Source organism: Suricata suricatta, chromosome 8 (assembly GCF_006229205.1).
Source record: "Suricata suricatta isolate VVHF042 chromosome 8, meerkat_22Aug2017_6uvM2_HiC, whole genome shotgun sequence".
Lineage (NCBI taxonomy): Eukaryota > Metazoa > Chordata > Mammalia > Carnivora > Herpestidae > Suricata > Suricata suricatta.
This window is the reverse complement of record NC_043707.1, coordinates 6,779,413-6,797,653: the sequence shown is the minus strand read 5'-3', so window position 1 is coordinate 6,797,653 and position 18,241 is coordinate 6,779,413. Positions and strand designations below refer to the sequence as shown.

Genomic DNA, 18,241 nt, shown 5'->3' with positions numbered 1-18,241 from the left:
TTGAGGGGGGAAGAGTGATGGTCATGGTGGGTGGCCCTTGTGGGGAGAAGCATTGGGTGCTATATGGAAACCAATTTGACAATAAACTATTAAAAAAATAAAAAATAAAAAATAATTTACCTAAAAAAAAATAAAACCTGCTAGTAGTCCTGTGTGTGTGGGAGAGCATCCCCACCTCGGATATAAACCTCAGCATCAAGATGCAGGCCAAGGTCACGGGCAGCACTTTACCTTCAGAAGGCAGACGGGAGCAATAAAGGGACGCCATGACAAGAAAGCATGGACTGTGAGAGAACTGGGATAGACGTGGGGGGGTCGAGGGTGCCCACAGGAGGCCATGGCCAGCCCGTGTCTCCCAGAGCCCCAGGGAGGGACGTGGAGGGGACATGACAGCCCGGCGTCTGCAGCCAGACTGACCAGCATTCAAGCGGCCATGTGACTTCACTTCTGAGCCTCAGCTTTCTCCTCTGTAAAATGGGCTTCATGCCTTCCTTGAGGAAGGGAGGCTGGCCTGGCTAAGCCACGTGAACTCAAGGAGGCCGAGAGAAACAGAAGCCCGGCAGAGATGCGGCCAGCAGGGCGGACAGCGCTGTGGCTGAGTGCAGGTGAGTGGGGTGAGGGCGGCCCTGGGAGGCGCACCTGGCCTTGAGGTCGGTCACAGGGACACTGTAGCCTTCCCGTTTCCGGGCAGCAGGCTCAGCTGTATGTCCCTGCAGACAGCCCCTGTGAGGACAGTGCGGACCCTCCTGGCTGCTGGGGCCCCACCTCCAGGCCAGCGCAGCTTCCTGCCCGACCCCGAGCTGTCCACGCAGGGACGCAGGGACGGGATCGCGTGGCGGAGAGGGGAGCGGGGGAGGGCGGTGATGGGGACAGGTCTAGTGTGTGTGCGGGCAGGGGGAGGGGACAGCCCCAGAGGCGCTGGCCAGCTGGTCCTTTCACCAGCCAGGGCTCTTGCAGCCCGAGAACCTCCCCCGCTTCCCATCAGGACCCCTGGGCTCACCGGGCGCGAACAGGCGGTGGTTGTTTTGCCAGGCGCAGGCCAGCCGCCGGCTGAGCCGCAGGAAGGCCATGGTCCTCCCCTTCGGGAACAGAGCCTCCGGGAGCTCGTCCACCCTGGAAGGAAGCACAAGCGCAGGGTCAGGCCGGCCAAGGGCTCGTCCCTGCTGCCGAGAGCCCCACTCCCTGCGACCTCCCGGTCTTGAGAAGCTTCTTCCCACATCACATCCTTTGCTGTCATGCCGAACACACACTTGAAAAAGGTCAGGGCGGGGGGTGGGGGGGGCGCCTGGCGGCTCAGGCAGAACAGCATGGGACCCTCCGTCTCTGGGTCTGAGTCTGAGACCCACCGTTGGCTGCAGAGATTACTGAAATAAAAATCCCTTCCCATGCGTTTCCGGTGGGCCCTGACTGCACCCCAGGCAGGCTGAGTATGCATGTGTCCTAGGGGGAAAACTGCAGAGAGGGGACAGAGCTGGCCTGAGAGCCTTTGTAGGGGAGCCGACCAGCTCAGGGCGTCATTTCCCCCCCCACACCCCCCAGGACAAGCAAGCCCAGGCCGTGAGATGGGGGGGCTCAGATGGAGGAGGTTTCAGAGCAGATGGGAGCACCCCCCCGCCCCATCCCCGCACAGACAGCCTGCAGCTGTCTGGGAACCCTGGGACCCAGTGCGGTACCCGGTGGTCCGTGCTGGGGACCATCGGCATGACCAACGGTCTGGAGTTTGCTAGAGATGGATGGGCCTCCCGGGGGTGGTGCTTGGCTCCCATGCTACCGTGACCAGTGTGTGGATTCCCTCCAGAACCCCCCCCCCCCCCGACCCAGCCCTGCGCTCCCTGGCCAGACCTGCCAGTTGCCCTTGGCACTGCAGGCCTGGAGCAACCCTCCCCCGACTTTGTTTCCCTTTATCGCCGCCCCCACCCCATGGGCAGGCCTCCATTCACGTGTGCACCCCCTGCATCTTTGGGTTTGTGGGTCTTCTTGCTAAGTCCCTGCAGCGTGATCTGGAGCGTGTGCTTTCTGTGCTGGGTGGGGCCTCGGAACGTGGTGGAGCCCTTCACTTCCCGAGGCCCGTGGACCCGTGTCCCGTCCGCAGCCGCACACTGCTCCAGGCTCTGCGCCAGCACTGTTGGCCTTCGTGATTGTTGGGGTGCCCACAGCAGTGCTCTGTGGTCCCCTTTTCACAGACGAGGAAACTGAGGCACACAGAGGTTAGGAGTGGGTCTGTGAACAGATCGGTGTGACCCCAGAGTCACGGGTGGCCCTCACTCACTCTGCAACACAGCCCCAGCTCGATGGTAGCTCAGAGGAAGCACGGGTGAGGAGACGTGGGGGCGTCTTGGCACCCGGTGCCGGATGACGGGCTGCCAGGGCCCCCGCCCCAGTGCCCCCAGAGCTAATGGGACGTCGGGCTGCAGTATTAGAGGCAAAGACGGAACACGGAGGGTGGACGGAGGGCACTGGCTTGAGGACACGCCACTTCAGTGGACATGCACAGTGCGCCTACTATGTGCAGGCCCCCAGTGGGCACTGGGCGGGGGCGCCGGGATCAGGCAGGTGCCGCGCTTTGCCCTGCGAGCATTATCACCCCTGAGAACCTACACGTGCTGCCGACACCGCCCTGTCTCACCCCCAGGGCCCCGGGAGGTACTTTTTGGGGTGTGTGTTCTGCACACCATGCTTCCCCGCTCTCCGAAACCTCCCTCTCTGTCTGCGGGGGAGCAGACCTGGTGGCCACATCCATGCCGTGTGACCCCCGGGCTTTGGCTGACCGGACCAGGATGGCCAGCGTCCCAGGGGCGGTGAGGTTAGCCACCCTCCCCCACCGTGAGGGCAGCGGGCACAGAGACCAGGTCCTTCACGTGCCACGGGGGACGCAGCTGCGAGACAGGACATAGACCCTCAATGCCGGCGCTCCCCGGCCCCATCTCCAGCCCGGAGCCCAGACTCTCAGAGTGGGGCGAGCCGGCTCCCCCTTTCCCTGGGGGTGAGTGGGTGTGGGGGGGCCAGAATGTCAGGCTCATCCGTGTCCCCTCCAAATGGATTTGGAAGCAAACCTCAGCACTGAGGGAGACGCGTTCCCATTCTCCCCGTCCTTGGTAACAAAGTCCAGAAGACAGATGCCACCCCCTTCCCCTGCCTCCTTCCTCTCTTTCTTCTCCTTAGAGAACTGATGCTTGAGCATCCAGATCTCTGTCGCTTGCAAACAGAGGCCGGCTAACAGCACGGTTAGAGCGTCAGACCGACGCCCCCGGATCCTGGGGGCGCATGGGAGTGGGGATGGCCTCTCTTCAGCACTGCAGGGGGGACTGAGCCTGCAGGGTGGCTGAGGATCAAGTCTTGTCTCCTGGTGGCGGACCTGGGTGCCTCCGGAGCGGCAGTGACGGTGGTCTGGGGGGGCTGGGGCAGACTCTGAAGGGCACCGCGTCCCCTTCAATGTGCCCAGCCATCCGCGGGGGAGGGTGTCCCCCCATCTCAGAGGCGAGGGTGTGGAGGCTAGGAGGGGTTATGTACTTGGCCTTGGTTTTAGGAATGCCTGGGACCATCTGACTCCGAAGCCCTCGATTTTTTCCTCATTCCAGCCTTGATTAATTCGGCGAATAACACAACACCTGACCACAGTAGATAGTGGGGCTTGACAAATACAAAGTGTCTACTTCAGAGAGGAAATTTTTGTTGCCTTTCACCAGAGGAAAAATGTTACTGAGGAAAGCACAGGGCATGGGCCGTGTGACACTCAATGGACGTTTTTTTCTTTTAACCTATTCCGGCATGTCCAGCCCAAAGCGAGCCTGTGAATTTAGCGGCAAGGTAACTGTAGAAAGAGCAGTGGCTGTCTCTAGTTCAAAGCCATTTGTCTCGAATGGGAGTACTTAAGACTGCACACAATCCAATTTCCGTGAAACACGTGTTTGAAAGGGATCTCCGAGAACTCGAGGATTAACATTTGAATGCTCTGGCGAAGTAGGAGTCACACCGGCAACACTTCCAATTACAAAATGTCACCGTAGGGAACACATCGTGGTGACATTTCGGTGACCTGCCTTCGAGACTGACCTTATAACAGAATCCCGATCTCGGCCAGACAGGAGTCCTCAGCACAATCTGCCTCCAACAATCAGAAGAGCTGGCATCAGGTGCCTGCTCTCTCTAGCCCACTCATTCCATCAACAACAATTCATTAGGCGCCTGTTGCAGGCAAGGGACTGCATTATGTAAGTCCTGAGTCGGATAAAAGGCTCCTCTTTCTGAAACTCATGATTTAGTGGCAGGGAGGAAGGGGAGGGGGGCACAAGATTTAATGTTCTGGGCTGCTTTCTCCTTCGTGTCGATAAGTCCTTAAAATAACCCGGCGAGGTACATATATCAAAATTTTCCAGTTCACCGTCAACAAGCAATTCTGTGCACCTTCAAAGGGGAGCAGATTCTCAGCAGCCACCGAGGAAAGGATGGCTAAGGCCTGAGCAAAGGCTCTGGCGTGACAGGATGTGGAAGGGTTAAGGGTCGGGTGCCGGGACCCAAGAGCACAGAGCGCTGGAAGAGAAGATGAGGCGCAGGGGGTCTCCTGGAGACCCCTCCGTGGGGGAGGAGGCTCAGCTCTCCTGTCCTATTCAGAAGGGCCTTGCGCAGCCCGGTCCCAGAGGGAACAAGCACTCAGCATGTCCCTGTGAGCTGAGGGGGGCGCTCCCCAGCATGTCGAGGGCACCTCCCGGGGTGAGGGATGAGAGGCAGAGAGCCAGAGACCAGCTCCCATACCTCCCGTCTTTATGAGTTGGCGCCTGGCTGGCTCAGTCGGTTAAGCGTCTGGCTCTTCATTTCGGCTCCGGTCACGATCTCACGGTTCAGGAGTTTGAGCCCTTGCATCAGGCTCTGTGCTGACAGCACAGACCCTGCTTGGGATTCTCTCTCTCTGCCCCTTCCCTGCACTCTCTCTCTCTCTCTCAAAACAAACAAACATTAAAAATAAAAAAAGAGGGGCATCTGGATGGCTCAGTTAAGCCTCCGACTTCGGCTCAGGTCATGATCTCACAGTTTGTGAGTTTGAACCCCACATCGGGCTCTTACAGCTCAGAGTCTGGAGCCTGCTTCGGATTCTGTGTCTACCTCTCTCTTCCCCTTCCCTGCTCTCATTCTGTCTCCACCTCTCTCAAAAATAAAATATTAAAAAAATTAAAATAAATAAACTTAAACATCTTTTTAAAGTTATGGGTTCCAGGGAAAGTGAAGGGTAGACCCAGCACGTGGTCCAGCACACACAGCCCAGAGCGGGAGGCAGGAGGGCGAGCACAGACGCGCAGGGCCACACAGACAGCAGCACCATTCACAAGGGCCCCGTGAGCCCCAGCGGCGGGACCGGGAAGCCAGACAGGACGCGCTGACAGCCGCCTGCCAGGGTCCGGCGCTTCTCAATCAGGTTCATCCAAAGGGAGAGAAAGCGGATCAGAGGCCCAGCCAGAGCTGGGGAGAGGGGGCAGTGGGGCTTTGGCTCTGGCGCTGGTGGAGGCGCTGTGACACGGCGAGCATGCCAAAAGGCACTGGATGGTTACTTACACTGCTTAACGGGTAATCTTGTTACATGAATTAGACCTCTGTAAAAAAAAATGAAATCAAACAAGAGAATTGGGGAGCTGGCTATCCCCTTTCACAGGAGGGAGGGGACAAGACAAGGGCCCGTAGACCGAGGTCACTCCTGCCTCTGCTATAGCCTGTCATTCACCCACTAGCCTCAGTCACCAGCTCAGCAGGCGTCACCGCGCCCCATGACAGGCCAGGCACGGTGGGTGGGTGCTGGGGATGGGCTGCTGACCCATGCCCCGCTCTCATGGCTGAGCCATGTCTGTCGTGTGCTCTGCCTGCGGCTGGGGTTTCAGTGTGAAACTTGCTGTCTTTTGAGTTTGGTTTTTGTTGAGAGAGAGAAAGAAACAGACCACGAGTGGCGGAGGGGTGGAGAGAGAGAATCCGCGGCAGGCTCCGCACTGTCAGCGCAGAGCCCAGCTCAAGGCTCAAATCCAGACCGTGAGACGGTGACCTCAGCAGAAATCTGGAGTCCAAGGCTCGCCCGACTGGGCCACCCAGGGGCCCCGGAGGTCGCTGTCTTAATGTAGCTAAGAGGGTAGAACTCACGAAGATGCCCTGAGCCACAGTGTCCCCATCTACGGGATGGGAGAGCGTGCCTCTCTTCCAGGCTGTGCAGGGAGTTAGGCGCAGCTGATGGGAACAGACTGGTGGGTCACAGGCTCTTGAGACAACTGAGGTTCTGGTCTCTGACTTGCCCCCTCTCTTGTGTTCTCCGCGGGTGATGCAGTCCTCGACCCTGGAGCTCCATGGCCTGACGTCCAGGGAAGATTCTGGGCTCACTGAGAAAAGGGGCCTGACAGACAGGCTCCCCCCGGGGACTTGATCAGGAGCCTCTCGGATGCCTGGCAGTCACAGGGGGAGGCTCCCTTTCCCGGATGGTGACGGCAGGGAGCTGGGTGCCGGGGTTCCTGCCTGCGGGCAAGTCCCTCAGTTGCTCTGCAGAAGCTGCACGGCCCTCCAGGACTGCAGCCCTGAGCTCGGCCTTCTCTCGGCTTCCTCTCCTGCTTTCCTCCCACCATTTTCTACTTGGTGCCCGACCTTGGCAGGGATAAGCCGTCTCACATGCCTCTCCTGCCTGGGACACTGCAACCCCACTTAGGAACACTCGGGCCTGAGAGAGGGGAGCGGGGCTCCCTGGTGCTTCGTGCTACCCAGAGCTCAGCGCACTTGTCAGTCAGCCTATGCGGCAGGAACTCAACACCTCTGAGCAGGGGGACAGGGCGGCCCTTTGTAGGAGCATTGGAGGACTCCTGCAGTGAGCGGACCAGCGCCTGGGGGGCTCAGTCAGTTGAGTGTCGGACTTTGGCTCAGGTCATGATCTCAAGCCCTGGGTGGGGCTCTGCGCTGATGGCTCAGAGCCTGGAACCTGCTTCTGATTCTGTGTCTCCCTCTCTCTGCCCCTTCCCTACTCATGCTCTGTTTCTCTCTCTCAAAAATAAATAAAAATTTAAAAAAGATTAAATATATAAAATTAGTAAGCAGGTCCGAAATTTGTGTGAAAACAATTCAACCATGATATCTCTCCCCCGCCCCCCAAGTCTGAAGTCATCATGTACATGAATGTCCACCACAGCTCTTGTTTGGCTCCGGAACTAAAGACAGGTCCCTCCCCTGGCCTCAGTTTCCCCACGTGCTGGGTCACAGAGTTTCCGCGGCTCCTGCGACCCATCTGACAGGCACATGGGCCGAGAACCCAAAGCCAGAACTCCTTGCTGCAATGCTCCCGATCCCCCGTCCTGCCCAGAGGCGGTGGGAGCACCCTTTCCTCCCTGCCCTGGACACCCCTGCACCACTGGGCGCAGACTGCAGTGGGGACGTCCCTCCTTGACGTGATCAGAATCGAAAGAGGGATTTAAATCCGACTGTCAACCGAGCAGAGAGAGCAAGCTGGGTGTGGGGGGGTTACTTCTGTTTCGGGCAGGCAGGGCATTTACAAGAAGTGCTGTTTCTTACTGTGTGCAACCCCGACAGTGAGCCCTCCAGGCTCACCCACCTGTCCCTGTCCCTTTTCCTTTAATTAAAATGCTAATTAGTTCTCTCTGGCTCCCTCTTATCTGCCTCTTGCATTTGGAGGCTGGCATGGGGCGGGGAGAGGCCTGGGCAGTGTTTAAGTCAATGGGGGAGATGGGAACTCAGGGAAGGGGCCAAAAGAAAACAAGCTCTGGGGGGGGAATAAAACTCATGCATGCAGAGGTTGCTGTTTTGTGCTCACCTACGACACGCGACATGACTTCTGTACGTAACCCAGCCTCATGCGGCTCCTCGGGGGGCCTCAGAGTTCAAGGCCATGGTGCTTTTCCCCGCGGCTTGTGAGAACCTTGGCAGCACAGCGTCTATGCCGGGCACCACCCGGCACCACGAACCGGGTCCCCCCGGGTGTGAGGGCATCCCCTGGGCACAGTGAAGCTCCCTGAGGGAGGTCGGGAACCACTGTCATAAGAGGTGGTTGGGGGACCCTGCACTTGACCCAGGAAATGTGTCTCTGGAAACGGAGGGTTTGACTTTGAGAGTCAAACACCTCAGAAGTCCGGGGAGAAGTTCAGGGCGCTGAATGTGGAACCAGAGACTCTTTGACCTGCTGTGTGACCTCGGGCACATTAAACAATCTCTCTGTGCCTCATTTTCCTCCTCTGTAAAATGGGGATAATACCATTTGAACCTAGCCCATGGGCCAGGAGAGCGTGAACTGAGACCTGAGACTTGGTCCAGTCCCAGAGCAGGACCTGGCTGCCAATAATCACGGAATAAATAGTAGGCGCTCCATCAGTGTCTGGAATGGGGTGTCTCACTCCGCTTCCCACTCTGTTGCCTCCCGGGCCCCGTGAACACAAAAGTTTTGCAGGCGCCACTGGGTAGAAACGGGCCCCCAGAGACGCCCTCTCCCGCATTCTCTGTGCTCTCGGGGCCAAGACAAAAGTGGAGGCAGAGGCACAGGCCACTCCTTCCCTGTCCGCAGCCCCAGCTGTTGGCTTTTCGGCAGACTCAGTGGGACACAATGACACACTTAGCCAAGCGGGCCTCCGTTGTCAAGGCCAAGGGTCGCCATGGCAACCAATAAAGCGGGAGCCGGGGGGCCTGTGCAGATGGCCAGCAGGGCCTCATTCGCGGGTCTGTGATGGACGGACGGCGCTGGGACGGAAGGCTTTCTCTCGGACGCGGCTTGCTCCTGCAGCTCCAGCTCCCGCAGCCTCCCCTCGGCGGGCCCCGGCCCCCACTCCCTGTGCGCTGCAGGGGTGATCCCCTAGAACCTGCCTCCTGGGGCGTCACACAGTCCTCAGCGATTTGTTCTCAGAAACGGACAAGTGTTGACTCTTGCAAAAGACGGAGGGTGCAGCTGAGGGGGTCCTGTGAGCCACAAACTGGGTCCCGGTTTGCCATATACTAGCTTGGACAAGCCGCATGACTCGTCGGGGCCTCAGTTTCCTCAGCTGCGAAATGGGAAGAATGGACTCTACCCACGAGGTCATGAGGCACTCAGTTTGACGAGGGCCGACCTGACTGCACACCGTCCTCTCGGCTTCCAATGGACCCTCTTCCCGGCAGGGAAGGTGAGTTCCACAGCCTGGAGCCCTGGGAGGAGCCGTCTGCGCAGGCGATGGCCCTGCCAGGAGCCTGCACTTCCAGGCTCCAGGACAGAGAAGCTGGTCTGGGCCCCACCTCTCCTGTGCTCCTCGTGCCCGGAGCTCGCCCACCTGCCCGGCCCGCCAGCCTCCGCCAGGAAGGACAAGGGGGACTCGGATCACAAGTGCAGGAGATAGGGAGCCCTCAGCCTGTGAACGGGGTGAAGGGGAAAAAGAACAGACCAGGCTTCAGCTCCAAGCCCTCCGGACGCGGGAGGCAGAGAGCCTTGGTTCTGGACGCAGCAAGGATTCCGCAGGAGGTCTGCGTGCCGGCAAGTTGGTTTTGTCTCCCAGAGCCTCCAAAGGGTTAGGACTGAAGGACCTGGATGTGGTCACAAGGGACGCACAAACTGACAAGGAAGATGCCAGCGCGGGTCAGAGCCGGAGAAGTCCTGGCCTTTAAAATCTGCTCGGTTCCACAAGCACTAAGCCCCCAGACGCCACGTGGAACAAGAATGTGTGTCCCGGTCTGTTCTCGGGACTGTCCCGTTCCCGTGGGGGGACCAACACCAGACACATGAGGTCATCGCGACTGCAGGAGACTCGGTCCTGCGCAGAAAACACTGCATTTTAAGGACTCCAGGAACTGCTGAGCGCGCAGGAGACAACGGGCTGTTTCTTCCCCTCCAGGGCGGGTGGCTTGGCGACACCGTTGGCCATGCAAGTTAGAGTGCGTCTGACAGTGTTCCCGGGACATCTTCACTTCCCAGTGATTTAAAGGACCATTCTCAGTGCATGCAGGGATCTGCCACCGTTCAGGAAAGGAACGCCTCCTGGCTTGAGGCCCGGTCCTGGGAAGTGAGCGGTACTCTTTCCATTTTTCAGGGGAGGGGGAGGCTCAGAGAGGTCTTGCCCCTTGCCCAAGAACACACAGCTGAAGACAATGGGGCTGGGGTAGAACCAGGGCTGTCTCTGCCTGAAGGTCAAGACCTGGCCACCTGAGCAGGTCAGTGGCTTCCCTTCCATCCTCACCCAGAAATCCCAGCAGACACGTCGGGCTCGTAAAGACACTTTTTACAGGAACCAAGGACTTTGAACCAACAGTTAGCACCGTCTGCAGCCTTCCTGAAGACGCTCATCTTTTGGCCACATGCTCATCAGTGGGGGCCTACAATTGCCCATAGTGACGATTCCAACCTTGGGCCACACTCAGACCTTTCCCTATGCCCAGACACTTGTCCCTGCTGTCCCTGCCAGGGTGCAGAGGCCCCAATTCTACGAGGAGCCCAATGCAATGCAAGGTCCTTTCAGTGCAGAACTGGAATCTTGAGAGCCCCTTAGTATGTAGGACCACAGCTCCAAGTCATGGAGAAGCTTGCTGAGTGACCCATTGACTGATTGATTGATTAGGCTTTCTGCCCAGGGTGGAGCCCGAGGTGGGGCTTGAACTCACAACTCTGAGATCAAAACCTGAGCGGAGATCAAGGGTCAGATGCTCAACCACGGAGCCACCCAGGTGCCCCGGCTTGCTGAGCTTTTAAACTATTACTCTGTGACAAAGAGTTTGTCTACCGTTCCCCATCTCCTCATTTTTCTGGCAAAGTCTTGAAACGTTTTTGGTGCAGGTGAGCCAGGTCCAAGGATACAGTCATGAAAAAGCACCCGATTCTTCACCTTCTGGAAGAGCTAGTCCAACCACACAGGCGGGCTCACCCCTGGCTTCTGATGCGGCCACGGTGGCGGGCGGCGGCTCATGTGACCCAGGCCGAACAAGGCGGGCTCCGGGGTGGCGCTGTGTGTGGAAAGTTCTCATGCCAGCCCTAGCTCCCCTGCCTGTTTTTCCAAGGCAGAAAATGTATATACTGTTCACTTAGGGATGCCCGGCACCTTCCCAAGGGGCGCCTGAGGGCAGCCGGCAGAGCCCTCAGCCACACAGCTGCCAGAACCTTCTTCAGCCAGAGGAGTGGGGCCCCCGGAGGACAAGCATGGTGCCCAAGAAAGAGCCAGGCTTTGGAGGCCAGAAACAGTCCCTTTTGTCCCATGCCAAACACACACACACACACACACACACACACACACACACACACCACACACACAACTGTTTTCCTATGTGCTGTCCACATGGAGCCGAATATGCGGAGTGAGTGAACCTGTGGTGTATCTTATCCTGGGTCAGCACTTTCGACGGCGGGGAACCCCGTCCCTGTGTCCAAATGTCCCTGGTTGTCTGACTTTTGTCAGAAGGCATCTCCGCCTTCCTTCCCTCGGAGAAAAAGGCCTCTGTTTATGACTTTTGGATACGTTCAGGAGAAACACTCTTGCTGAGTTAAAGAAGCAAGTCTCCACAACGATGCTCGATGAGGCATGCACAAAGTCCGGTCATCATCCCGGGGAAGAGACGAGGGCGGTGGGAACAGGGGAAGGCTTGGAGGAAACCATTTTACGGTTTCACATAGCAGAGCGACCCAGATGCTCTCTTGCTTGAACATTCCCTGGCTCCCTGCGACCCCCAGGATAAAGCGCCACTGCCTAACACGGAGCTGCCCTCACTCTGCTCTTTCCTGCCTCCGGGTCATCACCCGCACGAAATGTCCCTTCTGCCCCCGCCTCCTGTCTACATTCCCCTAACTCTGGTGTACGTTTTCGTAGTGCACTTCTGGCCACTTCCACCAGAAAGCCTTCCTGATTCATCACTGCAGGGCTAGATGCCACTCGTCTGTAATTTCTCCAGCAGCTTTTTTTTTTTTTAATGAAAATTTTCAAACACTCGGGATGGAGGTGGCTGTACCCACTGCCTCGTTTCAATGGCTGCCGCACCTGTCACGTGCCTGTCATCCGAAAACCTATACGCACATTCTTTCCTGGCTCACTTGTAACATGATGATCTCTCTCTCTTTAGCCTGTGAAATTCATTTCTTCACTCATTCATTCATTCATTCATTCACGGATCCGCTGTCGGGCATTTCCGGATTGCCTACTGCCTGAAGACACAGTGCTGAACCCCAAGGACCCGGGTCAGGGAGGTGAAATCAGACAGCAGTCTCTGAGTTCTGCCCCAGCAGAAGGAACAGACAACAGATAGGACAACTTCACACTGTGATGAGCATCATCAGTGTAACTTGATGGGAAGCGACTGATGTGTCTCAGGACCCCCGGCGCCTAGCGCCACGTCACAGAGAAAAAGCTCCGTGAACATGTTCTGTACCCAGAGAACTGAACGCCCCGACCATGGGGTCCTGCCGGGGCAGCCTGCGTTCTGCCGTCGCTATGGCAAGGGGACAGAGGCGGGTTTCAAGGTGACTGAGGATCCACCCACCTGCTCAGGACTGACACCACCCCCTACACAAGCTGGCTCCCAGGATAGCTTTTCAAGCAAGTGAGCATCCGGATCACACCAAAGAGCCACAGGAGAATTTGTCTATACACACTGCCCGTCTGTACCCACCTCCCATCTTTACCCGCCGCCCGTCTATTCCTGCCGCCCGCCTGTACACCCTGCCCATCTGTGCACCCTGCCTGTCTAGGTTCTGTCTTGATCACTCTGAGGAGCTATAACATCAGAGCGAGGAAAGTCCCAGGTCATGATCTCATGGTTCGTGAGTTTGAGCCCCGTGTTGGGCTCTGTGCTGACAGCTCAGAGCCTGCAGCCTGCTTTGGATTCTGTGTCTCCCTCTCTCTCTGTCCCTCTCCTGCTAGTGCTCTTTCTCTCTCTCAAACAATAAATTAAAAAAAAAACTTTTTTAAGGAGAGGAAAGAAACACAAAACAAACAAAACACAAAGGGCTGGTACCTCTGGTGTGGACTGCGGAGACTTGGTGCACCAGGGCCTGTCCTGTCACACAGCTCGTGAGCCGCAGAGCCAGGCTGCAAACCCAGGTCTGGGGGGCTCTGCAGCGAGGGCTGCTCTGTGTCCCTGCACAGAGAAGGCAAGCAAAGGGCCCAGGCTCACCCCACAGAGAACGGCTGGTCTGGGATTTCAATCCCAGAGTTGGTTCTTCAGGTCCCTGTTCAGAGTTCCTGGGGCCTACTGTGCTGCCTTGCAAATCTGTTTAGGCCACCGGACAAACTCTCTGGGTATAAAAGTCAGTATCTTGGGGCATTTTAAGAAGGAAAGGAAAGGGAAAAAAAGGCTGGCCAGCAGCAGTGACCCCACCAAAGGGAGATGCCTGATGGATTCTGTCGGGGAGATATGGGTCTACGTGAGAGCATCTGGGCTGGAGTCTGGTTTAAAAAGCTTGGAAATTGGGGCACCTGGTGGCTTATTCAGGTGAGCATCTGACTCTTGATTTGAGCTCAGATCATGATCTCACAGTTTGTGAGTTTGGGCCCCATGTCGGGCATAGAGCCTGCTTCAGAATCCCTGTCTCCCTCTCCCTGCCCCTCCCCTACTCGGTCTCCCTGCCTTCTCAAAAATAAATAAACATTTTTTTTTAAAGCCTGGAAATTGATTCCCTGGGCTGTCATCTCTTGGCCTGGTGCGGTTTACAGTCCTGACAGGTAACCTGGCCGAAGGCAGTGCTGCCCAATGGAAATACAGTGCAAGCCTCAGATACAACAACACACAGAAGTTGTTTTACACTTTCTAGTGGCCACATTAAAAAGTAGAAACAGGGGCGCCTGGCTGGCTCAGTCAGTGGAGCCTGCAACTCTTGATATCAGGGTTGTGAGTTCAAGCCCCGCCTTGGGTGTGGAGATTACTTAAAATTGAAATCTAAAATAAGAAAAAGTAAAAGCAGGCATAATATAATAATGCATCTTATTTAAACCTACAATCTAAAAATATAATCTCAACTTGTAATCAATACGATTATTAATAAGGTATTTTACATTCTTTTTCTTTGCTGCGACATCTTCAAAAGCCGGTATAAATTCCTTATCCTCATGGCACATCTCTTCCGGGACTAGATCCCCAACACAGGTGCTTGACTGTCACCACGTGGGAAGTGGCCACCATCCTGGGCGCTGCAGGCTGACCGCACATGGCTGGAACGTGCCTGACGTACGGTATGTGCCCAGGCCAGCCTGAGCTATGATGCCGTAACAGGGTGTTTAGTCCAAGACCTGTGCCCCAACGGGGCCTGATAAAAAGCCAGTGCAGACGAACTGGCTGGGTGATTTGTGGGACCCAATCAGAGACGAATATTCAAAGCCCCTTGTCGAGAAAAAATTAAGAATTTCAAGATGGTGGAGCACCTGGGTGGCCCCGTCCACTAAGCATCAGCTTTAGCTCAGGTTGTGATCTCACAGTTCAAGAGTTAGAGCCCAGCATCGGGGTCTGTGCTGATGACACAGAACCTGCTTGGGGTTCTCTCTTTCTCTCTCTCCCTTCTCTCTCTGCTCCTCCCTTGTTCTTTCCCCGTCTCTCTCAAAATGAATTAGTAAACTTAAAAAAAAAAAATTTCAAGATGGCAGCTGTTGGGCGTTGAACCAAGTGAGGGGTGGGGCTCTTCGGAGCACAGCCCGTGTGACCAGCTGGGCCACAGGCCCGTGAAGCCAGTCCTGGCACTTTCCTCGCAGGGCACCGGGACGACACTAACACAGGTGACCGGCCACAGCCACAGCAAACACGGGCCGATCCCCAGCCTCGGGCCAGACCCTGTGCGACGCGCTTTACGTGCGATGCGGCACCGGTCACGGTCAGAACAACCGTCTACGGTCCCTGCTACCGTCATCTCTGAACAGCAACAATAACGACAACGGAAGGACAAGGACGTCCCATGTGCCCTCAGCACAAACGATGGGAGATACAGGCATTTCACGTTCAGGTAACTGTTCCTCGATGTAATGCTATTATCTAAGAGACAGCCTGTATTCAAATTCGCTCGCTTGTCCCCAGAGTGTCTTTCGAGGCTGTTCTTTGCGTTCCAGGAGCCAGCCGGGGACCCCTCCGGCATCCGCTCCTGTGGCTCCTCTGTCTCTTAACCTGCAACCGTATCTCAGCCGTTGCGCCTTCCGTGACCTGGGCGCTCTGAGAGTCTGGGCGGTCGCTCTGCGTGTACTTTGGCCTAGTCAATATTTTCCTTAAAGTCCTCGTAAAATAAAGTGTACTCACGGGCAAATGGTGCAAGGTCCCTAGGGCACGTAGTGCCAGAGGAACAAGGTATTTGGGGAGGGGGAGGAGGGAGAGGAGGGCCTTCGGGACCAGTTCTACTCGACTGAGTTAACTATTTCCTGAACGCAATGACAGATGTTGTTGGAGGGCTTTGGCAGGTGGACCAAGAGAGTGCAGAGAGAGGCCACGGCTTCCGGGGGCTGGGGGGGTGGGGTGGGACAGAGTGCTGTCCTTGGCCTGCAGACTTCCTGCCAGTCTCTGGACCCATCCTCTCCCCCGAGGTGCCCCAGGCATGCCCAGCCTGCAGCCAGCATCCGCCCAGAGTGACCGGCCGCCAGGCCCGACCATGTTTGGGGTCAGGCAAAGCACGAAGGATCCCCTTCTGGGACGGGCATGACTGCCAGGATTCCCACCTCTTGCCTTGCAAGTGAAAATATGCTTCCTAAACCTGTTTCCTTCTCGCCACCTCTCGGGGTGTGAAAACACTCAAAATGAACTTCTAATGGACCACAGAAGTGAAAGAGGCAAGGCGGGAGTCGCCATCCGAAGTTTCCTCGGACTGGCTCTTGGCAAGAGCAAGGGATTCTCCCTGCAAAGTCCGGTCTCCTGGAGGGCAAAGCACGGTGCTTCCGACGGCGGCCCCTGAGCCTTCCACTCAGCAGTGCTGGCTTAGCCCTCAGGACGCAAAGGGAGGATTTATTTTAGTGCTTGAGCAAAAATACTCTTTCAAGGTGACCCTCCCCTCATTTCCTGGGCACGGAAGGCAAATGCATGTACAAGGGCTGTGATGAGCCCCCTGGCAGAAGCAAATACCCTGTCTGTCATTTTCATGTGGTTTTGGTTTATTTTGTTCCCACTTTAAAGGAAACATCCCACTGTGCTCCGTTGGGCACGCATCCTTGAATAATCCGTTATGTACCTTCGCATGTCCTTCAGACCAAAAGCCACACACAGGCGCACTTGCACACATATGCATGAGCACACACGTGTGTGCACACTCTTGCACGCCCAGCACCACAGATAACAGCCACTGACACAAGTTGAGACACACCTCCACATACCGGTAGATATGTGCAAATACGTAACGCGCGCACACACAGACACAGTTCTGCACTCACAGCGCCTGGCAGTCGGGGTCCTGCAGCAAGCCCGGCTCCCGCCTGTTTAAAACGCCTCCTCTATGCCATTCTGCAGAGTCCCAGGGATGAGACGGGCGGGTTCATCCTAAGAAATGACTCTGGGTACCAGCTCCCCGTCCGGGAGGCCGCTCCCGACTTCCAGGCTCTCCCCAGAACATGGGCTCAGATCCGGGGGGAGGGAGGGAGCCTCACAAGCAAAGCAGATTTGAGCAAAGGATGCTCTCGGCTGGTCCCCAGCAAGTGCTGGAGGCAGGGGGATGCAGAAGGGGGTGAGGCAGGGAGGGAACGTGTGAAAGGCTTCGAGGCGGCTTCACAAAGAGGTTTTCAGATAGAAAAAGAGACAGAAAGGATAAGATCCTCAATGAAACAAAGACAGAGAAAGGGGGGGAAAGAGAGATAAACACACAGAGAAAAATAGAACAGGGGCTTTTTAAAGAGATGCTTTAAGCCCAGCTCAGTTTAGACCGGAAGGATGAGCCACCTGACCTGAGACCTTCTGAAACCAGCTCTCTGCCCACCCCCCCCCACCCCCACCCTTTCTCCTCCCAGGAGCCTCTTCCTAGATTTTTCTCTCAAAAGCTCCCTCGCTCTCAGGACCCCTGGAGTACAAAGCAGTGATCCACGGCTTTGGATTCCTAAACCACACGCTGCCCCCCAGCACTCCACTGGGGCAGGCCCAGCAGATCCCGTCTCTGGTGTGGCCACAGCCAGGAAGGGGCTCTGAGGGGCACCAAGTCATCCCCAAGAGCCCCGGGAACCAGGGGAACCAGAGGGGTGGCTCTGGCTCTGACAACCCACCGGACCCTCTCTCCAGGTGGGGGGTTTGGGGCATTGATTACTCTAGCCCCGCCCCCCCCTCCAGTATACCCAAGCATGGGTCAATGCCAGTCCATAGGGGGCTGAGAAGAGGAGGTGGGGACTGGCGCAAGACGGGGAGGGGCGGGGAGCAGGGACCCAGAGCTGTCGGTCACGTGCAGCTCGGCAGTTGCCATGACGACAGCAAGGGGGCGGGGGCGCCCGGACCGGAGGCTGCAGGAGAGGTGTCGGTTCTAAATCACAGCGACAGCACTTCAGCTGAGCTATTACGCTGTTGCTGTGGCAACCAACGGGATCGAATTGCGGAGGAAATCTATAATTATTACAAGCCAGATACCAACGAACGTGGCGCAGTAACCAGCTCATTAGGGCAATTCACCGTTAAGTTAGGGAGGGAGAAACGCGGCCCCCAGCCCCCAACTCTGGGAAGAATAAGGCCAGGCCACCGACGGGGCCCAGAAGGTGCCCCTGGCCAAAGGAGAGATAAATGTTCAGTGAAGCCGCGACATCTGAGCACTGGGAAACATTCTCCATGAATTTACGGCGCGAATTTCCAGCACAGAGAAAAGGTTGATTTGACCTGAATACCTGTACACGGCCTCCACCCCCAGCTCCCTAGGATGACATTTTACCGGTCTTGCTTTATCACACATCTACTCCGAAATCCATCCATTAATCCTCTCCGTTTTTTGATATATTTCAAAGTAAACTGCAGACGTCATGATGTACCTTTCCCCCTCAAGTATTTTGCCTAAAATTTAGTATTTAGTTATTTTAGAACAACAAAGAGAGCAATTTCACATGGTTCAATCTTAACAGAATTAAAGTCTAGATGTCTTCCATCTGCCCATCTGTCCATCCATCCACCCACCCACTCACCCATCCACCTTTTCGTCCATCCACCCAGCCACCTGTTTGTCTGTCCATCCATCCACCCACCCACTCACCCATCCACCTTTTCGTCCATCCGCCCAGCCACCTGTCCGTCCGTCTGTCCATAGGTCCATCCACCCACTCACCCATCCACCTTTTCGTCCATCCGCCCATCCACCTGTCTGTCTGTCCATCCATCCACCCACTCACTCATCCATCCACGCAGT

At 56.6% G+C, this 18,241-nt stretch overlaps 1 protein-coding gene across 1 annotated transcript in view; it reads right to left on the bottom strand.

The window, feature by feature from the left end:
• The window catches only part of ABAT (4-aminobutyrate aminotransferase), an 84,968-nt gene that overhangs the window by 40,854 nt on the left and 25,873 nt on the right, over positions 1–18,241 (bottom strand). Inside the window, exon 2 of the mRNA XM_029949754.1 lies at positions 1,001–1,113. Within this exon, the coding sequence (XP_029805614.1) occupies positions 1,001–1,070 (70 nt within the window). The 5' untranslated portion in view covers positions 1,071–1,113. The remainder of the gene's footprint in view (positions 1–1,000; positions 1,114–18,241) is intronic.